Source organism: Lentinula edodes (genome assembly GCF_021015755.1).
Source record: "Lentinula edodes strain Le(Bin) 0899 ss11 chromosome Unknown C8R40scaffold_39, whole genome shotgun sequence".
NCBI classification, from domain to species: domain Eukaryota; kingdom Fungi; phylum Basidiomycota; class Agaricomycetes; order Agaricales; family Omphalotaceae; genus Lentinula; species Lentinula edodes.
Genome location: NW_025764345.1, coordinates 123,648 through 145,563, shown reverse-complemented (window position 1 = coordinate 145,563; position 21,916 = coordinate 123,648). Strand labels below are relative to the sequence as shown.

Here is a 21,916-nt window from a genome sequence, read left to right as displayed (position 1 = left end):
CTTTCAATTACCTCCATCATCCCATGCTCAAACGACGCGCCTCCATATCTAGCGATGAACGCTACCCGGTGAGTGACCTATATTGGTTTTCACCAGTGTTCACTAATTTATTTATATTAGAAAGTACGATTGATTACTCAACCCTCCAGAGATGCCCGGGAACTACAGAAGCAACTCCTCGACAAGGATTGTTTGTTGAAAGAGGCTGAGGACGAGTTGGATGAACTAATGGTGAGTTTCCTTACGCTTTTGCCCAACCACTTCTGATGAAACTTTCTACCCAGAACTGCGATTCAGAGCAGCTACAACTCCTAGAGGACGAACGAAAGCAGCTTTTTCAACAGAAGACTGCCGCGGAAATCAAGGCAGAAAGATTACAACACCGCGTCAACGAATTAGAAGCTAGATTACACAGGCTTGAATTGCTTAATGGCAAGCTCGACGACGCTAGGGTTCAATCTGTGGTTGGGTTGTCTGCGAGCGCAGATACCGCCGATAATAAGGGAGCTCCCGAAACAGGCAAACAGGTCTCTTTAAACCTCATATCATTCTCGACGTCATCATCTCATTCAATTTCAGCGTCTCTCCTACCCTGAAGATGCTTTGCAATCGAAGAATGCGCAAAAATGGTTCCCAAGTGCATTTGAATATGTGAACCAAGATCTCGGCGAAGGTTATTACATCCTGTTCCAACAGTGGATCAAATTCGAATGTCTCAGAGACTGGATGACCTCAACCAAGGGATTGGCACGCTCTAACAGGCCTAAGGAACTCAGCAAGTGGATACTTAACTGCAGATATGACAGGAGCGGCAATGAACCTCTTTTGGAGAAGGATAATCTTGCTCAGTTTGGCGAGAGTTTTTCGTGTTGGTGGAGTGGTCTTAGACCTCCGAGTCTTCATCAGATGTCCGCAGATCAGAGCGCCGCTCAGAATTTCGAGAAGGAGTGGGAGTCTCTTGATAGGAGTGGGAAGAACGGTTGGCTTAGCGTGCTTGTTTGCCTCAAATGGTGGGGTATGGCATTAGGAGAAGAAGATAGGAAAGGTCAACCAGGAGAAAAATGGCGTAACATGGTCGACGATGTGACGGTGGTGTTGAGCAGTCTAGTCACAAGTATCCGTTAGCTTCTGGTGTATACCTCAATCTAGACTCATTAACGTCGAATTTCTTTCTACTAGCGATGTACCCCGATGTAAACAAGAGACGTACATCATATAGATAGGTACCTAATGCGACTTAGATCAAATATTGGACTCTCTTTTGTTATCACGACCAAATCGGCATGGATATATTGTGAAAGCAATGGCGTACTGTATAGCAATAGTGTATTCTACTTCCACCTGAATACAAAGCCCAGTACAAGACTGAATGGCGTAAGGTTTCCAATAGCGATTCCGATGTGATAAAGGTTGTATATAATTCTTTGTCGACTTGTTATTTTACGTGCAGGGAGAGTCGGGAGCGAGAATGTGATCGTAGCACTAGTGACTAGTCGTGCCATCAGGGCTGAACTATGGATATCTGGTCAGTAATTTCGGTTCACAAGGACTCACCGGTTCAGCAGAACATTGGAGTGATTGGTCTTGGTCTTGTTCCCAAAGAGGTACTAAGATCGCCTTCAAGTACATGTCCCATTGATATCTTTGAGTTGCCCATAAATGTTTGGCTGGAGAAATAAAGCAACGACGTACAAGGCACGTGTCTACAAAGAGCGCCTCATTCTGATCCCATTCAGCCATTCTCTTAGCCAGCTGTTGTACCCCGTAGCCGATATTCCTTGATGGCACAAACGATAGACCAGGTATATGAAGCGGTCGTCAATTCTTCGTTTCCATAATCCTCCTTAGCTATCATACCAGGTCTGCGCCGTTTTATCATCCATCTCACTCGCGTCCATCTGATCACTTGAACTTAGAATGCGCACGAAAACTCCAGCACTTACCAGAAAATCTCGCTCGCCGACTCCCGACCGTTCTTCTAGGTCTCAATTCTTCGGAACTTCTCCTCCTCGTCCTAGCAGAACCTACGGACGAAAGAACCAAAATCGATCTCGTCAGAATACTCCTTCACACCGCCACGCTATGCTTCCCCGTTCTGCCAGCCCCCCAATCGCGTCCTCTTCCAGGTTTCCGATATACGACTTAACACTTGACTATGAGGAGCCGATCGTTCTTCCGGCCACGCCCCCTTCGACTCCTCCATCCGGCTCTACTTCTAATGCAGGCACAATTACTGGACCTAACTCTTTGTTCGCATCCAAGGTATTAATGTCTTCCTTTCCTTAAGCTCTCACTACTAACTGTCTAAATCTTCATTGTAGGTCGCAGATACTGCGCTAGTGAAATCCAGCGACGATGACGACGAACCGGTGTTCATTTCAATGGTGAGCAAACGACTCACTTTCTTACCTGGGGTCTACTAGAACATGTGCATTTAGATGCCATCAGGTATACCGAAGCCCTCCACGGAAGTAAAATTGAACGATCATGAGGCAGTTCGTCGAGCAAATACTGACCTTGAGAACAGTCTCCGGGTATGTCAGTCTTGCCTTCAAAAGTTATGCTCTGCTGACGAAATTGCAGAATGCTCATGACCGCATCAAAGCTCTTGAGGCAGCCGCAAACGCTCATAATGAATGCCCATGCTGTCTGGAAGTGATGTTTCAACCGTTCATGTGCGTCCTTCAGTGAATCCCTAGTTTTTGATGTCTTAATTTCCAGTGCAGTCTGTTGTGCGGTCATACTTTTTGCAAAGACTGTCTTCTCAGGCTCTCCGACGTGTATCTCAAAGGGAAGATGAATTTCGCATGTCCTGATTGCCGCACTCTTCAAGGACGCTTTACTCCTATCCCCAACTATGTCTCTCAGCACAGTGTCGACCAAATGTTAGGATCTAAAGGCATCAAACCTCCCTCCCGCCTACCACTGCAGTGGCCGCTCCGATTCCGATCGGGGCCTGTTTCTCTCCCCTTCCCTCGCCGCAATGGAACCTATCCTGTTTCAACTCCCACTTTCGCACCTGCCCCGTTCCCCGTTTCCATTGATGTTGATGACGATTAGGCATGGAGGTTATTGATTTCGGATACATATGCATCCTCTGTTTACACTCAATCCCGAATATTTACAGCGATCGTTCTCATTTTCTACTCGTAGCTTATAGAGTGAAAGTGTACATGATACCCATATAATCTATATATATATGTGCTCTCCTTCATCTACTCATGCTCATGAATTACACACATGTACTGCTGTGCTTTCAACAAAGACATAAGCTTCGTTCAATTCATCGGATAAGTCGGGTCGGAAGAGGGGAACAGCGTGGGACAGTTTACTTCCACTGTATTATGCTATTTGCTGTTTCGATTCCGAATTTCTCATAATGGCTGGACCGAGTTCCAATACTAGAAAAAGGAGAAGCTCTAGCGCTATGGAGATTGACACGTCACAGAGCAGCTTTAAAGTGTGTATCTTGATTTCTATTCACTCTATTCATGCTGAAAGTATCGTTCAGTCCGACGTAACAATGGAAGGATCTGTTGCAACGATTAGGGGTGGCTCATTGATGCAAATTGAAGTACGTGTTTGCCGTTTTTACTTTCGCTTTACCTCAATGTCTTTGGCAGGAAGCACCAGATATTGATGTATGCACCCTTTGTTCAATCTTCGATCCCGGTTGACGAGTTTCGTAGGCAGAAACCACTTCAAGAGGAGCAAAGATACGTGTCTTGTCCGCCATTGAGATGGATCCTCGTCATCGGCGGCGGATCCACGACTTAGAAGATGTACTAGCCCGCAAAGATAGAGAATTACAGTCACTTGCCTCAGACATCGAATCGAAGAATTCATTTGTTACCGTTCTTGAAGCAAACATTGTGGATTTAAAAATGGATATAGAGGATGCTCACCAGCATTTCAAGGTACAAAACTCAGGTGCATGGGCCAAGGTAGACGAGTTGGACATGTCACATAAGAAGGTGAGATTTTGTCTCTCATCTGTTGCCTGGTTCTACTGACCTGGATCAAAGCTTTTGCAAAAGAATGTAGAATTAATTAGTCGTGTCTATAATCAAGACCATGAACTGGACAAATTGCGAGAGCATCTATCCACTCAAACAGCCGAGCTGGACAGAATACGAGACACCTCAGAGGTAATTTTATGATTATATCTAATCGTATGTGGTTCATATATTCGAATACAGGAAAACTCGATTGCCCAAAACTTAGAGGTACGTGTGTTAAATGGAATGTAATCGGCTAGACATTAAATACCTTTACTGTAGCTTGAGTGTCACAATCTCAAGCTACAGTTGGATGCTCTATCACAGTCCAATTCGTCACTTTCTTCGACAAACACGGGTTTGCGGGTATGTCTTGACAATGCATGACATGTGAGGTAGTTCTGAATCTTTCTTGTAAGAAAACAAAGATAGATCTCGAAAGTTTGGTTAAAAAGTTGAAGGATGAAGGCGTTACTCGGCTCAACGTGAGCTCAATTTACTTTTTCGAATCCCATGACTCATGAGAGACTCCAACAGGCTGAAAAGGAAACCATAGATGTAAGTCGTTCGAAGAAAGACCAGCTTTGTAACTAACTATGCAGTCATGATTTCAGGAGCTCACGAAGAAACTATCTGACGTTCAGTCAGATTGCTCACGGTTCCATGGCGAACTTAAGCTCGTAGCACAGGAGAAGACAGAAATGGGGAATAAACTTTCAAGGGTATCGGAAGAAATCAAGCAGCTAGAGGACAACAATAGCGAACTTACATCCGAGGCCTCCAACATGCAGACAAAGCTTCGTGAGGCTGAAACAGAAAAGAATGCTCTTGAAGAAGATAATCAGCAGCTGTTGAATGATTTTGGTGTGCTGAAGGAAGACCATGACACACTGAAGGTACGGTTCAATATTTTGTCACCGCTCAAGTAAGTCAAACTATGCGCAGATAAGTCATCAGGAAGTAACCAACGCACAAGACTCACTTCGAATCAACTTTGACAATTTGCTCACAACGCACACATCCCTGAAGGTTAGAGTTGTCATATTTCATTTCCCATTCCTTATCCAATCGTATGCTCAGGAACAAGCAGAAGCAAAGATTGAACAAATGCAGCGCGCACTGTCGAAATTGGAGAAATTGAATGAAGAGAGTCTTGTGAGTTCATTTTTGTTCAGTTCATAATAGTCGCTTATTTAGCGATAGGCCGCGAAAGAGGCTGAGCTCCAAAGTCATCGTTATGAACTACAAGACGTGTTGGGCAGACTTGCCAGTCTGAACGAGGAGAAAGAAAAGGAGGCAGAAAAAGCCCACCGAGGAGCACAAACCCTTGTCGATGAAAAGGCGAAATTGGTCGACGAGGCAGAAGCAGCCAGCCAAAGAATCCAAGAGCTTGAGCTAGGCGATGCAACGAAGATTCAGGAGCTCCGGGACAACATGGCGGCAGCGAATCAGACAATTCGGGAACTTGTTGACGAAAAGGCGACACTGGAGCGAGTCTCGGCAGATGCAGCAAAAGCAGCCAGCGGAAGAATCCGGGAGCTTGAGCTAGGTGATGCACGAACGATTCAGGAGCTCCGAGATGACATATCAGCAGCAAATCAGCGAATCCAGGAACTTGTCGACAAGAAGGCAACACTGGAGTGAGACTCGGTGGTTGCAGCAACTGCAGCCAGTTGCAAGATTCAGGACCTTGACAAGGAGAAGGCAAGATTAGTCGACGAAAAGGCGAAATTGGTCGATGAGGCAGTAGCAGCCCGCCAAAGAAACCAAGAGTTGGAGCAAAGTAATGCGACAACGATTCTCGAGCTGCAAGGCGACATGGCGATAGCAAACCAGAGAATTCAGGAGCTTGACAATGAGAAGGCAATGCTGGAGCGAGAGTCGGCGGTCGCATTGTCTGCAGCCAGTCAGAAGATACAAGACCTTGACAAGGAGAAGGCAACATTGCTTGACGATACAACAGCAGCGAATCGAAAAATCCAAGAGCTTGTGGGTCAGAAGGCAGCACTTGAGCGCAAATCAGCGGATACAGCAGCAGCAGTCACCAAGAAGATCAAAGACCTCGACAAAGAGAAGGCGAAGCTAGTTGACGAAACTGTGACAGCAAATCGAAGAATCCAAGGTCTTGTCGACGAGAAGACAACGCGTGATCGCGAATCGGCAGCTGCAGCTGCAGCAGCTAGTCAGAAGATCCGGGATCTTGAAACCGAGAAGAAACAGTTGGTTGATGAGGCCGCAGTTGCAGTTCGGAAAGCGCAGAATGTCGACGACGAAAAGACAAAGCTTATCCAACATTTGGAACATCAACTTCGAAGTTCAAAGGTGAGCGTAATCACAATTTTGATGTTATCGAAGTACTGATAATGCTATGTAGAATAAGGAAACTGAAATACGCAACGAAGACAATTGGATAGCAAGGGTAAGTGCTGCCAGTTGTGGAACTTAACCTGTATCTATTTTAATTTCTTTCAGCCCCGATATGATATCTTATCTGGCAAATTTGATACACTAAATGTACGTGAATGCATTATTGGCATGTTCAGCAGTCAACCTTTTACAGGCTACCTGTGAAAGAGTACAAGCACAGCTGGAAGCAAAGGAAGCTGATTTCAAGACAGCAGTCCAGCAGCGGAGCGAGGTCATCTCTGAATTGCGAAGTATACGTCATAAGGTCGCCTCAGAAGATCGGGATTTTGAGAATCTCAAGAAGGAGAACCATCGACTAGAGGCGATCATTGCAGATTTCAAAGTGACTGGTCTTTTACTCCTGTGATGTGTTGTTGAATTTTCAATAGGCAAACGGTACAACTACGGATATTGCACTCCCGGACGAAATTGCTGTTCTACAGCACGAAAATTTAACGAAGAGTCTTGAAATTCAAAAACTACAACGAGAACTCCAGGCATGTCAAATATCCCACACTCAATTTCACATTCCCTCGCAGCTGAAGAAGTCATATAGGCATTGGGCTCAGGTATTCATCGCACGCAGCCTTTGACATCAACTTCGATACCTTCGACCAGAGTATCGACTAGTCATCGCCTAATTTCAGTGCCTTCTCCAAGAACCCCTGCCCATATGCCGACCCCCTCCTCCTCTAACTTGGGATCAACGACTTTAAGCGGGCAACCAATGAACAGAGATATTGCACATGACATTCGGGCTCTAGGGGGGCTAGGAAGAACACTTGCCAATGCTCCGGTCCAGGCAGAACTCGATCGACTGGCTAGAAATCATCCACGTTGGACACTACCTAAACCTCTGGTGAGTATCATTTCATCGTCTTGGATTTCTGGTTACAGGCTCAATACGTACTATTCAGACCTCTCGCAAGACTATTCCACAGCAGACTAACACTGCCACGTCGCCGGTCAAACCTTGGCACAAACCAAACCCCTCACCTTATCTCAAGTCGGTAAGCTTATGGTTTGCGCTCTCGTCGCAGTTATAGTTGGATTCAACTGAGTTGTAATCACTACAGATACGTACCAAAGGAAATACCACCAACTTTCTCGGGGACGAATCCGATGAAGATGCGGATGACGAGCTGTTGCTGCCTACGAACAGCTCCGGTCAGAAATCGAGTTCAGTATGTGGAATTTTACAGTCAATCAAACCTTGCCTTTAACTTCGATTCATACATATCCAGTCTACTGAAAAAGGCAAAGGAAGGGAAATACCGATGCCCTCTGGAAGCAGAAATACTATGCAATCAAACGAAGCGAACATCATTAACGAGGATGATGAAGATGAGGCAGACCAAGGAGGGATATACCCTCTGGATCGTGAAGACGCAGCAGAAACTAACGATAGCCGGGTACAGGAAGTATGGGAAAAGAAAGGTTTCGAGGAATATGACCCACGTAAAGTTAAGCTCCACGTCAATGTGAGATATGTCCTCTATGATACATTCATCGTTGGACTGACAATGATACCAGGCACTTGCACGAGATTTATTATGTGAAGGCTTCAATGTTCGGCGGATTTGGGCCATATTCGCAAGGGACGGAATCTCTCAAGAAAGGCAGGAGCTGCATATCAAGGATCCTGTCAAGTATGGTCCCAAGCTTCGCAACACGCGCATCGATAAATTTGCACCAGATACGAAAACGATGAAAAAGTCACCCTGGAACCGGGCACTTATTCACCACTTCGCAGCTAAAGCAGGGGAAATTGCTGCGCAATGTAAAGATGACCGGTTTGGACCAGAGGCTATCGATTGGGTAGAACTATTCTCTGATCGTTTCTACGAGATCTTCAAGCTAGTTGTCAAAGCGCGGCGTCAGCCTGGAGAAACCCACGAAGCTCGCGTTTTGCGCCTGGTCGTTGCCGATAATGAACGCAAGACACGAAATGCAAAAGTCAGCCTTCGGCATGCAGTAGGTGTATCTTTCCTATTTTGGCCAACGAATGCTAAATTCTGTGTCTGTTAGAAACGGACATCCCGCTCAGACATCACAACACTTGTGATCAAGGAGTGCCGGAAACGGGGTGATCAAGAGGGGGTTGCGTTCTGGTCACATGCACTCCTAATCACTGAAACCATCGAGGATGCGGGCCAGTCTGAAGAGGAGGACGGGGTGATTGATGTGGAGATCGAGGGTATAACGATGAAACAGAATGTCAAGAAAGTCTCTAGACTCTACTGGCGAGAGCCCGTCATCGAGGAACTTTACAAGATGGTGGACAGTGCTCCTGGAATGGAAACAGCCATCTTTCACCGAGCAGGAGCCCCTCGTATTCCAAGGATCCGCACTGACAAGATTGATCACAGGCCTCCACCCCTCGGACTGCCCCAGAGTGTCTTTCGCAAAGAATATCTGGCTGCGCTCATGCCACATGAGCTGGCCGAGCTCAAGCTTGCGGACCATGATATCGAGATGTATGATTTCGGAGGATTTGATCCCAATGAGCACAATAACGAAGCAATGGATACTAGTTAGATCCAATCACGTTGAGCCTCAACCTAGCAGGGGTGGTGAGCCGGAAGGCGGGAGATGAATACCCGAGCAGCCCGACTACACAACTACAGGACGTTGGGGTTTCTTGTGAATGCAATGCCGTACCTGTGGTAGATATAATATGTAGCTTGTCTTCGCTCTTACATGCTTGCATATTAATATAACCTTTCATATCTTTCGCACACGCTCCGAGTCAAATTTGCACAGAGAACTTATATTGAGGTATAGTACAGTGTCTATGTAGTCTTAACTGCCACTGAGATAGTAATTTTGATGATACGGGCAATGAGCAACAACAAAGACCATGAAATCAATCCTGCAAATGTGTTAACGACATTGAACGAACAATAAACAACATGACTCCTCACAGAGCACAGGTTGACGGCCACCACAAGATCATCAGATATAGCCCATCTCGCGCAGTGTGCAGCAACTTGATCCAGGTCTACAATTTCAAGGTCGCAGGAAAATTTCGAAGAGACTATTTGGGCCTCGAAACCATCCTCCCAGTAATCGGAAAACGGATCTGTGACGCACGCAGGTTGACTTCTATAGACTGCAAACTGAATAGAACCATTGCACTCTCGTCTGAAAATGTGTTGAATCTGGCCTGCAAGCCACTCTTGTCCCGGTTGGTATTTGGCTTCCGGTCGGAAGCAGATGAAGCTGTTGCCTAACGCATCCTCAATTGGAATTGTGTAATCACCTTTAGGTGCAGGAATACGAGTGAGAGACTCATACGGGTTTGTTCCAAGTAAATCCAATAGCCTCGATGTTGCAACGGCAGGTTTTGAGATTGGTTGCCTGAAATTACTGATGACGAGACCCGATGTTACAACAGGTGTTACAGTACCACTGGGAGTGGCCTCAGGCCTGCGGTCATAGTTATACGCCTGATCTAGAAGTTTCTGGCAGTATTGAAGAAAAGGCGGAGCGTTGGGTCGCATCAGCCACTGGCGAAAGGAAGCCCCTTTGCAAAAAGAGTGAAGGATAGTGTGTTCAAATTCGCCTTCACAATGAAAATGAGCAATGAAACAGACAGCTTAAACCTTTGTACTGACCTGGTTTGTGGTTTGTGGTGATACGTTGAAGTTTTCCGATTAGATTTTCGAACGGAAAGAGCCACCAGTGACGAACCCCACTGAATAAATCCATGAAATCAAAGATATGGAATGCGAGGTGGTGGGTAGGAAAGATCCATCCAGGAAAGTTCTTTTTGAGCCCCAAAACATGCAACCGTAGCAGATGACGAAATTGATCGCGGCGGCTCGAACTCAGTTTGCGTTTGACCATGATTGCAGATGCACAGACTAAGTGCATTGTGGTGTCGACAACAGATGTCATACTGGAGGCATTTGTAGCTGCTAATGGCGAAGTATTTTTCCACAAACTCAAAGTAGCCAATGGAACGTGGATCGAGAATAGGGTCCTCCAGTGGTCCGCTTTCAAGGTTCCGGCTTCATACAGCCCAACATTTCGAGGTGGGTTTGACACCCAAGTTGGGGTCTGAACTTCGCGGACAACTTGCTGAATTCTCTGCAAAAGACTTGAAGAATCCACATCCGTCGCATTCAATTGCTCAAGTGGCTTCGTCATCCTCTTAAAAACAAGAACAATGAGGACTACTAACATGAAGCAAGTACACTGATACATACCCAAATCATCAGTTGCCTGACCATATCATCCTTAGAAAATTTGCCGGCAGGGAGACGCTCAATGTCTATGCAAACAAATGCCAAAGAATCCCCAGGGAATTTCTTCAAGACTTTCCGAAGTTCGTCTTCTGGTTCACCTCGAGCTAATGGTTGTTGAAGAACCCGATGGATATTGCCAATGGCCAATGCAGAAGTGAAATTCATGGATTTGCTGAGTTCCGTTAGGAGTTCCGAGCATTCCTGCAGAGAAAGTTTGCGGGTCGTGACTATAGGATCATTGGGAGCACGGGCCCATGGCGTGACAGGGGGTGGAACATTTTTTGGCGTGAAGAAGGGCCATACAAAATCATCTGTCTCTTGGATCCCATTGATACGCTGGATATTACTCAAGACAAGCAGATGAGACAGAGAGAGAGAAACACGCACCCACTCTATCAGTATATTAGTCAATTGTTCCTTCGTCACATTAGCTTTTGTGATTTTTGAAGAAGCCCGATGTTGTGGGCATCTATCATCAGGAAATATAGCCAAATTGTCGCATATATAGAGAATGACGTTCCACTTCTGCTTATGGATTTTCCTATATAATACTTTCTTCTTTGACAAGGTTTCGGGAGCCTTCTCTGACAAATCATTCAGTATTTCCATGACTGCTTGAAACGCACGACTATCAGCAGTAATTTCGAGTTTCAGAGACTCTAGCCTAGTTTGGCGAAAGGCGCGATGTTCGGGAGAGAGGTGAGTCCAGTCTAATAAAGATAGTCGATTCTCGTCTGTTGGCTGTGGAACATATCCGACTACGCTGCTCCATCGTCGCGGCGGCACCTCCATCTCCCGGACTAATGATGACAAAGAGGGAGGCGGGGTGAATTGGTGATAAAATGCGAGTTTAAACCTAGGCTTTTTGCGAGTTTGTTTGGAATTATCGGGATTGTCAAGGCCAAGGATGTCTCGAAAATACCTCTGAAGGAGGATGAGAAACATTGCATGCATAGGATCAATACCCATTTGACAGAGACGCCAATACGGAAGACGCCAAAGTTCCGAAAACCGGGTGCCGAACAGTTCTTCAATGGCCTTACGATCCTTAAGCAAGGCATTACGCCACTGTTCAGCCGCTCTTCTCAGTAGTCCATCATCGAGGGGTTTCCAATTCTCATAATCAGTGCGCCCAAGATGGGATATATGCCAACAATCGCACATGAAGCAAAAGTGGTGGGACGTGACATCTAGAAAGCCACAGAACGGTCGTGCCGCTTTGAAATCCATCAACGCTAAGGCGAGAGCAACACGAGATACACGGCCATAGGGAATATCATTGTTGCGAGTGCGAAATGTAGCGTAGGGTCGAACACCTCGCGTAAACCCCTTCACCAAGTCATCTATCAACGGCCTCAGATAATGACAGTGTTCTGCGTCACCTGCATTGGGCTCGTGTGGACCTCGTATTATCCCTGGCATGTAGAGGTAGGCATGGTCGTTTCGAATCTCTAATGGGAGATTCAGACAACTCATGGCCATCATCCCAGTGGAAGATGTCTTTCCACGAATGCGATTCCCTTCGACGTTGAAGAAATCCGCATTGAAAACGAAGAACCAACGTCCCTCTTCCCCACGATTTGCAATGAATAGCTGGCCATCATGTGCACGGAACTCGTGAAAAAACCTTCCATCTGTCTGATCTGTTTTGTCATTGGGTATGGTTTGGTGGCTGCAAACGGTGTCACAGAATTTATCGCCGTACTCTTCAATGCCAGGAAGTGCGAGAAATTTTCCGAACCAATCGAAAAAGGGATAGTACTCGAAAATCTTCAGAGGTTTCCCGTGTAACAGCAATGATGCACCACAGGGTTCCTCTGATGGAGCCTTCCTTTCTGAGCAAACAGATGGATATACGGGATGGGAAGGGTCGTTCGGATAGGAGGGAGCATGTGTATAGCTGCATTTTGGACAGACAGCATAAGGAACACAATCAACGTCTAGATTGAATTTGCCTTCCAGTGTCTCAATGGTTTCAGGAATACCAGCGAGCGTCGCCTCCTGGTCAGAATTGAGCCCCTGGCCACCTAAGATTGCTATCGAAAACCCAAACATCTTCACTAACTTCAGAATCAAGCTTGCGCCACGCTGTGCGGTCCGTTCGAAAACCCGGGAGACAAGAGCGAGACAATAGGCGATGATGGTTGGAGTGTTCTTCCCCTCACCTGGATCAAAGAAGTACTTTCCTGAATATAGATTACTTGAGAATAGACTAACATAAAATTCAGAATAAGATGCATACGGTTGTTGATTTTTATTGGCGAAGAGTCAGGATATTTCAGCCTCCACATACTAGTAGTCTGATCCAATGCATCCAGCATCCCTCTCGCCTTTGTGACCTCTTCGGAAATGGCAGAACGGGTGACGAAGGAAATTTGGTGACGAAGAACTTCTGATCCGTCCTCTACTACGCATAGAGTTTCATGTATCTCTGTCATGTTGTGAGATGGCGACATATGCTGAATCTTCTCCTCGAGTTTGCGAATCGCCTGGGTCAAGCCTGAAACGGTGACTAAAGCTCGAGTGGTGCGCTTGTTGCGTTTCTTCGGATCACCGAACTGTAAACGACCTTGGGCATCAGGCACCAGTAGCGGTTCCAACGAATCGTTTGAAACCACTGAGCTACCCGATGATACCTTGTTACTGAGCATAGAATTGACCTTTTGTAATGTGTCCTATCAGGTTCTGATATCCATATTTCGATAGTGATAGGTACTTACAGCTTCTTTGGTTACTTCTGCTTGAAATTCCTCGAACATAGCGTCTATGGACTTCGACCGCGAAGGATCAACTCGGGAAAGGTTTGAAGAAATCCCAGCAGCCATGACTTTCTGACTGTACTCCGATTCATCGGTACGCAAAAGATTTTGATATTTTTGTATAGACACATGGGTTCGTGCATCCAAGGAGGTTGTTTTATGTACATTAGAGCGATGTAAAGATTCCAAAGGCTCATCTTTCAAACCTGCAAGTAGATCTTTGTATGAGGCCATGCAAGTGGGGAGCAGGAGTCGCGACAACACCCGGCGCTAAACTGACTTGATTTGTTTAGATAATCGATAATCTACTGATCACTTAAGGGCGGCATGCATGTTCTTTCTAATATCCTGAGACTCTACTTCCTCTCGTAGCTTACAGGAACCTTGCCCAGCTCAACTGTCAAGAGATGTAAGGAATCGGTTCTGCTTTTCCCCCCTGGTGTTAACTTTTCCTAATCTTGAAGGCCCTATACGGAAACGGAAATAAGACGACATGTCAATGTCTGTGCTTTGTTTTATAGCTATGTGCGCGATTGTCTAATGAATCTTTGCAGAAACTTGCGCGACAGGTCCTCCGCGATCTAATTAATATTGATGACCCTACTGAATGGCAGGAGTTCATTGTCCCCGCCGATGAGCTAGGTCTATACCTTGCAGACCCGAACGTGTATGCTTTGCCTACCCCTCCAATAAAGCTTGACCTCTCTGCGGATACTGCCCCGAAAATGCGACATTCACCCTGGAATCAGATGGTCATCTCTGTTCTTGCTAATGAGGCATCGGAACGGGCATCCTTGAACCCCGTGTATTATGGAATCAATGAGCAAACGATGGACTGGTGTGCACTTTTCAAAGAGCGGACATCCCGTATCTTCCTTGATGTTTCCAAGGCCAAGGCTGGCGTCAAAGATTATGTTTATGAAAGGAAGAAAGCTGAGAATCGGAGAAGAAGGTCGCGCCAGTATGTACGTACATTTATTTGCACCCTGGTCTTATTTTGACTGACAAGTGCTCAGAAACTCGATCGCCGCGTTCAGATTGCTTCAGTTATGGCGAATCTTGCACATACTCTCGGCAATGTGGAACAGTACACTTGTTGGGCTCATATACTCGATTCCTTGAACCGACTCGGGGTTGTTGGAATGTCTGACGATGAGGAAACACTAGACACTCAAGGACAGCAGGGGATCATTGTGTATGAGCCTGCATTCCGCAATCCCGGGTTCAATATAGTCTATGACCGAGTCGACTCAACCAGAGAGATCGAAAAATCCATATTCACTGCCGTTGGGCGAAAACAGCTTCCTAGGATCCGTGGATATGACCGTGTCGAGCGCTCTCCTCCAGCAAATCTCCCTCGGTCGTACTACCACCCCGATTATCTGAATGCAATGGAAAAAGGAGTTGTTGCTAATGTTGCAATCGCGATTGATGAAGAAACTGCTATTCCTAGGTACGAATCACTATGCAAATGACAATGTTTTGTTCAAATCCTTTGCCCTTAGCTTGCCTACCCAAAGGTTTCTGGTTCCCGAGAACATGTCCATGTAGGTGGGGTTCACTTCCGCGAAGCCAAAGAGCTACCCAGCATGCCTTAACATGTACATTTGTCAAAATATCTGTTTCGTAACCATGTGTACATAAATTTGAATGAGACTAGTTTTATTCAAAGCGGACAATCAGAGGGACTTTCGGGAAGACGGCAGTCATAAAACAAGCATAATGTATGGGTGAGAATAGACGAGAATAGATAAGTATGGTCCAGCCAATTGAGTGGGGATGATCACTTTGCTGTGCGCTTCGCTCCCTTCGTCTCGACCACCGCAGGACGGACATCCGCTACCATCTTCTCTAATTTCTGTCTCCGAAGCACGGACTTCTGGTATTTTAGATGGTTTCGAATGAAATCGTCGAGGGCCCAGAACCCCCTATATTCCTTCAAGAACACGTATTTCGCGACAGCCTAGCACAAAAGTCAGAGCATGAATCTTACAATGACTCTCACTTACTTCATGTCGGACCTTCTTCACGTTTACCGCACGTTGCTCGCTCATCGGAAGTTCACAATCCAGGTTATCTTCGACAAGCTTATTGATGTATTTCTGTAATGCCTTGATGATTTATGGTGCAGTCCAAGGATTCTAGATGCGTACCTTTACTTTGTCGTATTTTTTCCTTGGCCACGATAAGACCTCAAACAGGGAGTAACCACCGCGACCTGGCCTTCCAACTTCACCGGGTGGTTTTGGTATCAAAAAGTCATCATCGGAATCATCTTCGAAGACAAGGGGAGGTGGATCGTGCTTCTTCTCTGCCGAAGACGTACGAGCCTTTCTTCCATCATTTTTAGGGGCTGAATCGTTTAGAGTGGAATTGGAGGTAGATGTATGTTCTGTGGCCGAAGCAGAGTGATCTCTGGATCTGGAGAATGTACTGGATCCATTGTCGGAGACGAAGGAGACCCGTCTAGTGCTTCGCGAACGTGCAAGCCGCTCTCGGTCAGAATCATGCTCGAGCTCACTAGACAGAGACTCGATGGACGAAAATAACGACAAAGTTGATGGGGGTGAAGGCGAATTGTGTCGAACAGGTAGTGGCTCAGGATCCGGAGAAGGACTGCTGTAGGGTGATGCTCTGCGTGAGGTTTTCTGCGTGCGTGTTGGTCCGGAAGATGGAGAAATAACGACGTGGTCAGTCGGGTTTGATGCTTTGGAAGGAGTATGGATCTCCTTGTGGTCCGCACATAGAGGGCGATGGTCAAAATTGCTGTAGGGATTCATGGCTGAGTAAAGGATACCTTAATGAAAATAGTACGCACCTTTTATATACTGGCTCCCTTTGAAGGATCTGAAGAATTAAGGATAAAGGCGAGCGAAAAGGGAAATAGAAAGCGACAACTTCAAAGGGCGGATGAACAGAAAGATAATGGTCCTTGTTCATTAGCAACGACTGTAAAGCCTCATGGACCTGAACGGGAGAGGACCGGTCGGCAGTCGCCGTCATAAATTCCTTACTAATATTTTGAACACTTCTGCTATTACTACTTGATTCGATGAGCTCTCAATATCAAGCACTTTCCACCTTGTCAGGTCCACGAGATGCCGTTGTATCTTTGGCTTTTTCAGGCAAGGCAAAATTTCTTTCTGCTGTTGGTAAGTACCTTGGTTTCCCTGTTCAGCTGTCTCCAAAATTCCATTGTTAAGGCTACAGTGGCGTGTGTGTATGGGACCTTTCGACTTCTGCTGCAACCCCCCTTCCTCATATGCTCTTCGCGCCTCAAAATCCGAAATATGTTATAACCACCTCGGTTTGGGTCTACTTTCAGAAAAATAAGCACCATATTTTGGTCTTAGGTTCCATGCGAGGAGACGTTATACTCTGGGACTGGAAAGATGACACCAAGGTATAGACACACAATGTTTTTCAAAGCGTATCTCATATGTATATAGTCTTTCCAATTACTCTTCCGAGTTCCTCCGATAGAAAATGCAGAAGATGAAATACTCTCGATGGATGTTTATGAACAAGACATTGCCTCCGGCCGAATTGGAAGGGTTGTTGCAGCGACGGTCAACCGACGCGTCACCGTTTGGACTTTATCCTCATCTGGGGAGTTCGCTCAAGTGTTTACCACTGTCCTCGATCCAAACGTCAATCCCAAGACAGTCCGTATGTGCAAAATTACTCGAGATATTTTTGTGTTTCCATTCTATGGAGGTGAAATGTGCGTAACCGCTGTTTTTTTTCTGCCCTTACGGTTACTTAATCCACATCAGTCATTGCTTGGACTACAAAACTGGTGCTATAAAGTATTGTAAATCTCATGGGCCTGGAATTATGTACGGAGGAACTTTTTATGTTTGGTCTGCTATTCACTCTTGCGTCAGGGGTTCTGTTGCCTTGAGTAACACAAGCAAACACTTCGTTGCCTTTACGGGAAAGAATTTTCAACTCTATCGCCTCGGCAGCCTCGAACTTTTGAAGACTTTTACCGCTGAGACACCAGTTGTTCTATTTCCCAAGCACGTCACATTTGGAGAACTGGAGAACATCATTGTTGGAGGAACGGATCGCGGCTGTGCTCTAGTATACGATGTCAACAGTGAAGAGGTTCTTCAGACCCTCAGTTATCCTCGAGGAGGCCTTGTTCAGCCCGTCGCAGTAAGTGTTCTTGAGTTACAGTTTTCACCTGTTATATCCAAGTGATTTACACCTTAGACAATTACCCTGCCTGAGCGACACTTGATTGCTATCGCGGGCTCCACCGCTCAACAGGTGGCAGATGTTATTGTTTTCGAGAAGCGAAATACAGCGGAAGAAATCCTCTCCGATCTTGCAACTGATGTCTCAATGGCTTCTTCAGCTGATCCTTCCCCTGATTCTATCCTCATTGGCTTCTACCTGCCAAAGAAGGTTTGGAAGTGGATGCGTATCCTAGGCATTGTGATGTTTTCCTTGGCCTGTTTAGGTTACTTCGATGTTCTACACGTTCAGCCATCTCAGGTTCGTACTTATTTGCATCAGATTGTTGGATTTATGACTGATGAGAGGGCCTAGATTTCTCTTTTTCATCGCGATTCTTTGAGACGAAAGTTGGAAAAAAACATCAAGAAGAATTCACGCAGAGAGACTAGCTCAGATGAATATGCCGATGGTACCTACAGGACGAAGAAGCACGTAATCCTCAATGGGGAACACAAGTGCCAGTTAAACTCGGATGTTTCTGAGAAAGCGCTTGTCGTCGTGGACTAAATATGTGTCGATGTAAATCTTGTATCTTAATTCTAATCATCTCTGGAGCGTATAGTATTGGAGTGAGCCCCAGTCACGTACGGTTAGGTTAAGCCCGATGTTAGTTGAGACTAATGGGAAGCTGATTTCCCTCAGATCACCCCGTTTGTCGGTGTCGCCCAGTGAGCTGGCATCGATGGGACTTGTACCGGGTTTGAGTCGGGTAACAGTCTCCCGCCTCTCGGTCAATTTGTTTCTTGACCGGAAAAGTAAATATGTTCCAAAAGTAAAAGGAGAACAATTCCTATACATTTCTCGGTCTATAAAGGGAAAATATAATCCAGGGAAATTGTTTCAGAAAGGAAAAACAATACCAATTTCTTTTCCCTTTGGGATTATAACTGAGAAATAGTTTCTTTTGTCGTCGAAAAGGGAAATTAGTCTCACTAAATATCTTTCGCAGGATATTAACTGGGAGAGAAAATAATTCGCATAAAATTTCTATCCTATGATATGTAAACTTTCCTAAACAAGAAATCAACTGAGAAAGGAAATTTTTTCCATATACTTTCTCAGCCAATTTCTCGACCGGTATTTATTGCTCCAGGCGCAGTGTGATGAAGATGAAGACGATGGAGACGATGAAGACGCTTACATGTACTATGCCTATGGACCGACTGCTCTTTTCAAGACACGACCTGAACTTCAAGCTTCAATATCAGTATTTTTGATTAGGTCCTCCGATGAATCCCCTTTGCTGCCTGCAAAACTTTTCCACTTCACTCAGGAACTCCCTATTTCCCTTTATGATTCTCCGCCTGCTATTCATCCCTTCAAGTCACTGATTGTGTGGCCAATTGGTAGAGGTGATGTTTTGTTCGCAGACTTCTCATGCCAGTCGTACTTCACGAGAAAACTGCGGCTGACAACTTCTAATAGTAAGTTTCAATATCCGTGTTGTTACTGTTGTTTCATTTATTTACTCCTTGATAGGTGCTCATATATCAGTGAAATGTCACTTCTCAAACTGTGGACAGTACCTTTTTATTGCTGCCTTCGAAGGCCAACGCAAGCCTGCTAAAAAAATGGAGGATGCAATAGGAATCAAAGTCGCTTTGCTGGTTCTAACCTACCGACTTTCCGAAAGCAAGACAACGAGGAGCCCGCCTCGTTTAATACATCGAACACGGCTTGATCTGGGTCAAAAGAGTTCAATCGCAGTATCAAGCTTTCCTTTCACACTCACTTGGACATCGACAAACGTTTATCTCACATGCAGTGATAATACGCTCAAGGTATTTCGGATTGATTTATTCTCGTCGACGGCAGAAGTACAAAAAACATGTCATACGGTTGCAGTCCCCCAGAAAGCGATAATTCTCCCGAGTACTGCCACCAAAAGAAAAGTTCATTATATGCCTCCTACACCAACGGACTTGAAGGCGAAAATTTTAATCGAGAGCGAGGCGCGAGTCAAAGGAGATTTCGAAGTCAAAACAGAGCTGCATTTAGGTTATGAGCATCATCGCGGAGGTGGCGTGTTTGGTATGGAAGGCGCACCAGTCCCGATATCCCCTCCAATCGGCTGCTTTGTTGATGAAGATCAAGACCTTGGGTGCTGGGGCCCGTGGAAAGACCTTGCAGATGTGCCAGACGATTTCGGAATTGGACATCTCGATCGACGGTTGGAAAAATTCGATTTCGATGACGATTGTGATTGTACGTTTATCATTTCTTCATTATCTGAACGTTGATTGACGAGAAACGCAGTGGAACCGTATATTTTTTGAAGCGCGTTGTCTGCCCATCTTCTTGATCGTGAAAAGCATGAATAAAGCCATATAATAACAGGTTCATGTGGCTTTCGTGAGTGTAATCTATACATAAATCTGTCCCTGAAAATAAAACAGGTATGGCGGTTAGACCAGGATTCAACCCAATTGGATGCGAGTGAAACCTCCCTTTTTGTTTTTCTCAAGCGAAAGGAACGTCGAGTGAAGATATTGAGTAAATATGGCTGCTTCAGATGAGCCGACAGGCTAGAATGTAAACTTTATTCACAACTAGCGGCTTCTCGCTTTCTTCAAGGATATAAATCCATGACCTTGTGCGTGTGGGGCGATTATTATGGCTAAGCTATCTCACTCGTTCATTGTGGCCTTCGTTGTTTTCTCCTTTGTGTATGCTCGTGTATGGAACGATACAGGGAACGGGACAATAGTTTTCGAGGAGGCATGGACAATCCCTGAACTTACAACGTAAGTTTTTTTTTTTGCTTGGTACCGCTAGATACACTGACAATATTGGGTGTAGTGACACGGGGACACTCAGAGCTAACCTTCTTGATATCCACAATCAGCGGCTTACGCAGATGGATCAAAATGGTATTGACTTTGTACGCTTTTACTTTTCTTTGATTTCGAACTGTTACCTCCCTATTGTTTATTGACAATCTTTCAACATAATACAACTAACTTCACCTATGTTACTTTGTCAGATGGTCCTATCCTGTGCCTCTCCTTGCATTCAGGGCATTTCCGACCCCACTGTTGCTAATGCAATGGCCATCAATGTGAACAATCAGCTCGCTGCTCAAATCTCTAACAACACGCTTCGTTTCGGAGCTTTTGCCGCCCTATCAATGCACAATGCATCGGAAGCGGCTGCGGAGCTCAAAAGGACAGTCGAAGAGCTGGGTTTCCTGGGGGGGCTTGTTAACGATTATCAACAAAGTGGAGAAAATAATGGCGAGTATCCCATGTTTTGACGCTCAGTCCCCTCTTTCCTGGCAAGCACAACTACTGAAAAAGTCTTCCAGATACTTTGATTTACTACGACCAGCCCGACTTTGATATCTTCTGGCAAATGGTGACTGAGCTTGATGTGCCGGTGTATTTTCACCCGCGTACAAACGTTGAACCTATTTCGACCTTGCTCTACGGACATGCACCGTGGCTTCTAGGCCCAGGACAAGAGTTCGCCGTCACTTTATCAAACCATATCCTTGGGCTATGTACCAATGGGGTATTCGAGTAAGCTTCTCATTTGGCAATTGAAGGTCTAGTTTCACTCATCGGGTCTTCTAATTTATGACCTTGACAGTCGATTTCCTGATCTCAAAATCATTGTAGGCCATCTTGGAGAGCGAATTCCGTCAGACCTTGTTCGTATTGACACGCGTAAGTTGATTTGTTGTTACAATCTCTTGTCTCTACATTTGGGCTAGACATTTTGTCCTATATTCAAACTAATATACTCATATCGTCTTTAGAGCTCCTCCGCCAGGTACCTCTCGGGATGCCAATGCTCCGCAACGTCTCGACGTATTTCCACACCAATCTTTACGAAACCACTTCCGGCAACTTCGCTACTACTCTCCTCCAATTTCACATTCAGGAAATCGGATTGGATAGGATATTATTTTCTATCGACTATCCATTCGTGGATATACCTTCCGGGGCGACTTGGGTGAATGGTCTGGATGAGGTGCTGACGCCAGAAGAGCTGTTGAGCTTGAAAAGAGGAGCGGCAATTAAACTACTCAAGCTTAACGATTGACCTGCTAGTGACCCATTCTTGTGCCTCCTTCCCGCGGCCGATTCAAATTGACACCTATCTTAAGTACAGGTGGGGATAGGTGTCGAGTATGGTAGCGAGGTACATCGGCCGAGTGTCAAGATTCCATCTGTTGAATGAAACTACTAGTTCTTTAGCCTCCGTAGTAGTCGTAGTGTTTCGCCTTGCCTGCATTGCGGTGATATAAAATGTATTT

At 45.6% G+C, this 21,916-nt stretch overlaps 9 protein-coding genes across 9 annotated transcripts; 7 read left to right on the top strand and 2 right to left on the bottom strand.

Moving 5' to 3' along the window:
* Nucleotides 1-23: 23 nt before the first annotated feature.
* On the top strand, nucleotides 24-1,125 carry C8R40DRAFT_1174842 (uncharacterized protein; the record flags this gene model as incomplete). Its single annotated transcript, XM_046232246.1, has 4 exons — nucleotides 24-68; nucleotides 121-231; nucleotides 285-527; nucleotides 580-1,125. 4 exons carry the CDS (start codon nucleotides 24-26, stop codon nucleotides 1,123-1,125), a joined length of 945 nt encoding a protein of 314 aa, XP_046082237.1.
* A 792-nt stretch (nucleotides 1,126-1,917) lies between these two features.
* Nucleotides 1,918-3,060, top strand: C8R40DRAFT_1174841 (uncharacterized protein; the record flags this gene model as incomplete). The annotated part of the gene is made up of 5 exons (XM_046232245.1): nucleotides 1,918-2,262; nucleotides 2,322-2,384; nucleotides 2,439-2,534; nucleotides 2,584-2,675; nucleotides 2,727-3,060. 5 exons carry the CDS (start codon nucleotides 1,918-1,920, stop codon nucleotides 3,058-3,060), a joined length of 930 nt encoding a protein of 309 aa, XP_046082236.1.
* Nucleotides 3,061-7,994: 4,934 nt separating this feature from the next.
* C8R40DRAFT_1055280 (uncharacterized protein) lies at nucleotides 7,995-8,432 on the top strand (the record flags this gene model as incomplete). The annotated part of the gene is made up of 1 exon (XM_046224993.1): nucleotides 7,995-8,432. A coding segment is annotated over one exon (438 nt), but the record flags the coding sequence as incomplete, so codon positions are not given.
* Nucleotides 8,433-9,196: 764 nt separating this feature from the next.
* On the bottom strand, nucleotides 9,197-13,479 carry C8R40DRAFT_1072685 (uncharacterized protein; the record flags this gene model as incomplete). Its single annotated transcript, XM_046226494.1, has 8 exons — nucleotides 9,197-9,833; nucleotides 10,426-10,559; nucleotides 10,616-10,990; nucleotides 11,042-11,238; nucleotides 11,281-11,454; nucleotides 12,820-12,840; nucleotides 12,948-13,329; nucleotides 13,375-13,479. 8 exons carry the CDS (start codon nucleotides 13,477-13,479, stop codon nucleotides 9,197-9,199), a joined length of 2,025 nt encoding a protein of 674 aa, XP_046082234.1.
* A 944-nt stretch (nucleotides 13,480-14,423) lies between these two features.
* C8R40DRAFT_1055135 (uncharacterized protein) lies at nucleotides 14,424-14,888 on the top strand (the record flags this gene model as incomplete). The annotated part of the gene is made up of 1 exon (XM_046224983.1): nucleotides 14,424-14,888. A coding segment is annotated over one exon (465 nt), but the record flags the coding sequence as incomplete, so codon positions are not given.
* Nucleotides 14,889-15,196: 308 nt separating this feature from the next.
* C8R40DRAFT_1174837 (uncharacterized protein) lies at nucleotides 15,197-16,416 on the bottom strand (the record flags this gene model as incomplete). The annotated part of the gene is made up of 4 exons (XM_046232244.1): nucleotides 15,197-15,376; nucleotides 15,423-15,515; nucleotides 15,567-16,179; nucleotides 16,232-16,416. The coding sequence occupies 4 exons, from the start codon at nucleotides 16,414-16,416 to the stop codon at nucleotides 15,197-15,199; spliced, it is 1,071 nt and encodes a 356-aa protein (XP_046082232.1).
* Nucleotides 16,417-16,465: 49 nt separating this feature from the next.
* On the top strand, nucleotides 16,466-17,970 carry C8R40DRAFT_1055172 (WD40-repeat-containing domain protein; the record flags this gene model as incomplete). The annotated part of the gene is made up of 6 exons (XM_046224987.1): nucleotides 16,466-16,565; nucleotides 16,617-16,816; nucleotides 16,863-17,137; nucleotides 17,190-17,252; nucleotides 17,301-17,574; nucleotides 17,632-17,970. 6 exons carry the CDS (start codon nucleotides 16,466-16,468, stop codon nucleotides 17,968-17,970), a joined length of 1,251 nt encoding a protein of 416 aa, XP_046082231.1.
* An 829-nt stretch (nucleotides 17,971-18,799) lies between these two features.
* C8R40DRAFT_1072681 (uncharacterized protein) lies at nucleotides 18,800-19,898 on the top strand (the record flags this gene model as incomplete). Its single annotated transcript, XM_046226493.1, has 2 exons — nucleotides 18,800-19,082; nucleotides 19,138-19,898. The coding sequence occupies 2 exons, from the start codon at nucleotides 18,800-18,802 to the stop codon at nucleotides 19,896-19,898; spliced, it is 1,044 nt and encodes a 347-aa protein (XP_046082230.1).
* Nucleotides 19,899-20,271: 373 nt separating this feature from the next.
* On the top strand, nucleotides 20,272-21,702 carry C8R40DRAFT_1055286 (amidohydrolase 2; the record flags this gene model as incomplete). Its single annotated transcript, XM_046224994.1, has 6 exons — nucleotides 20,272-20,402; nucleotides 20,504-20,528; nucleotides 20,642-20,904; nucleotides 20,955-21,176; nucleotides 21,247-21,323; nucleotides 21,416-21,702. 6 exons carry the CDS (start codon nucleotides 20,272-20,274, stop codon nucleotides 21,700-21,702), a joined length of 1,005 nt encoding a protein of 334 aa, XP_046082229.1.
* Between the last annotated feature and the right edge of the window lie 214 nt (nucleotides 21,703-21,916).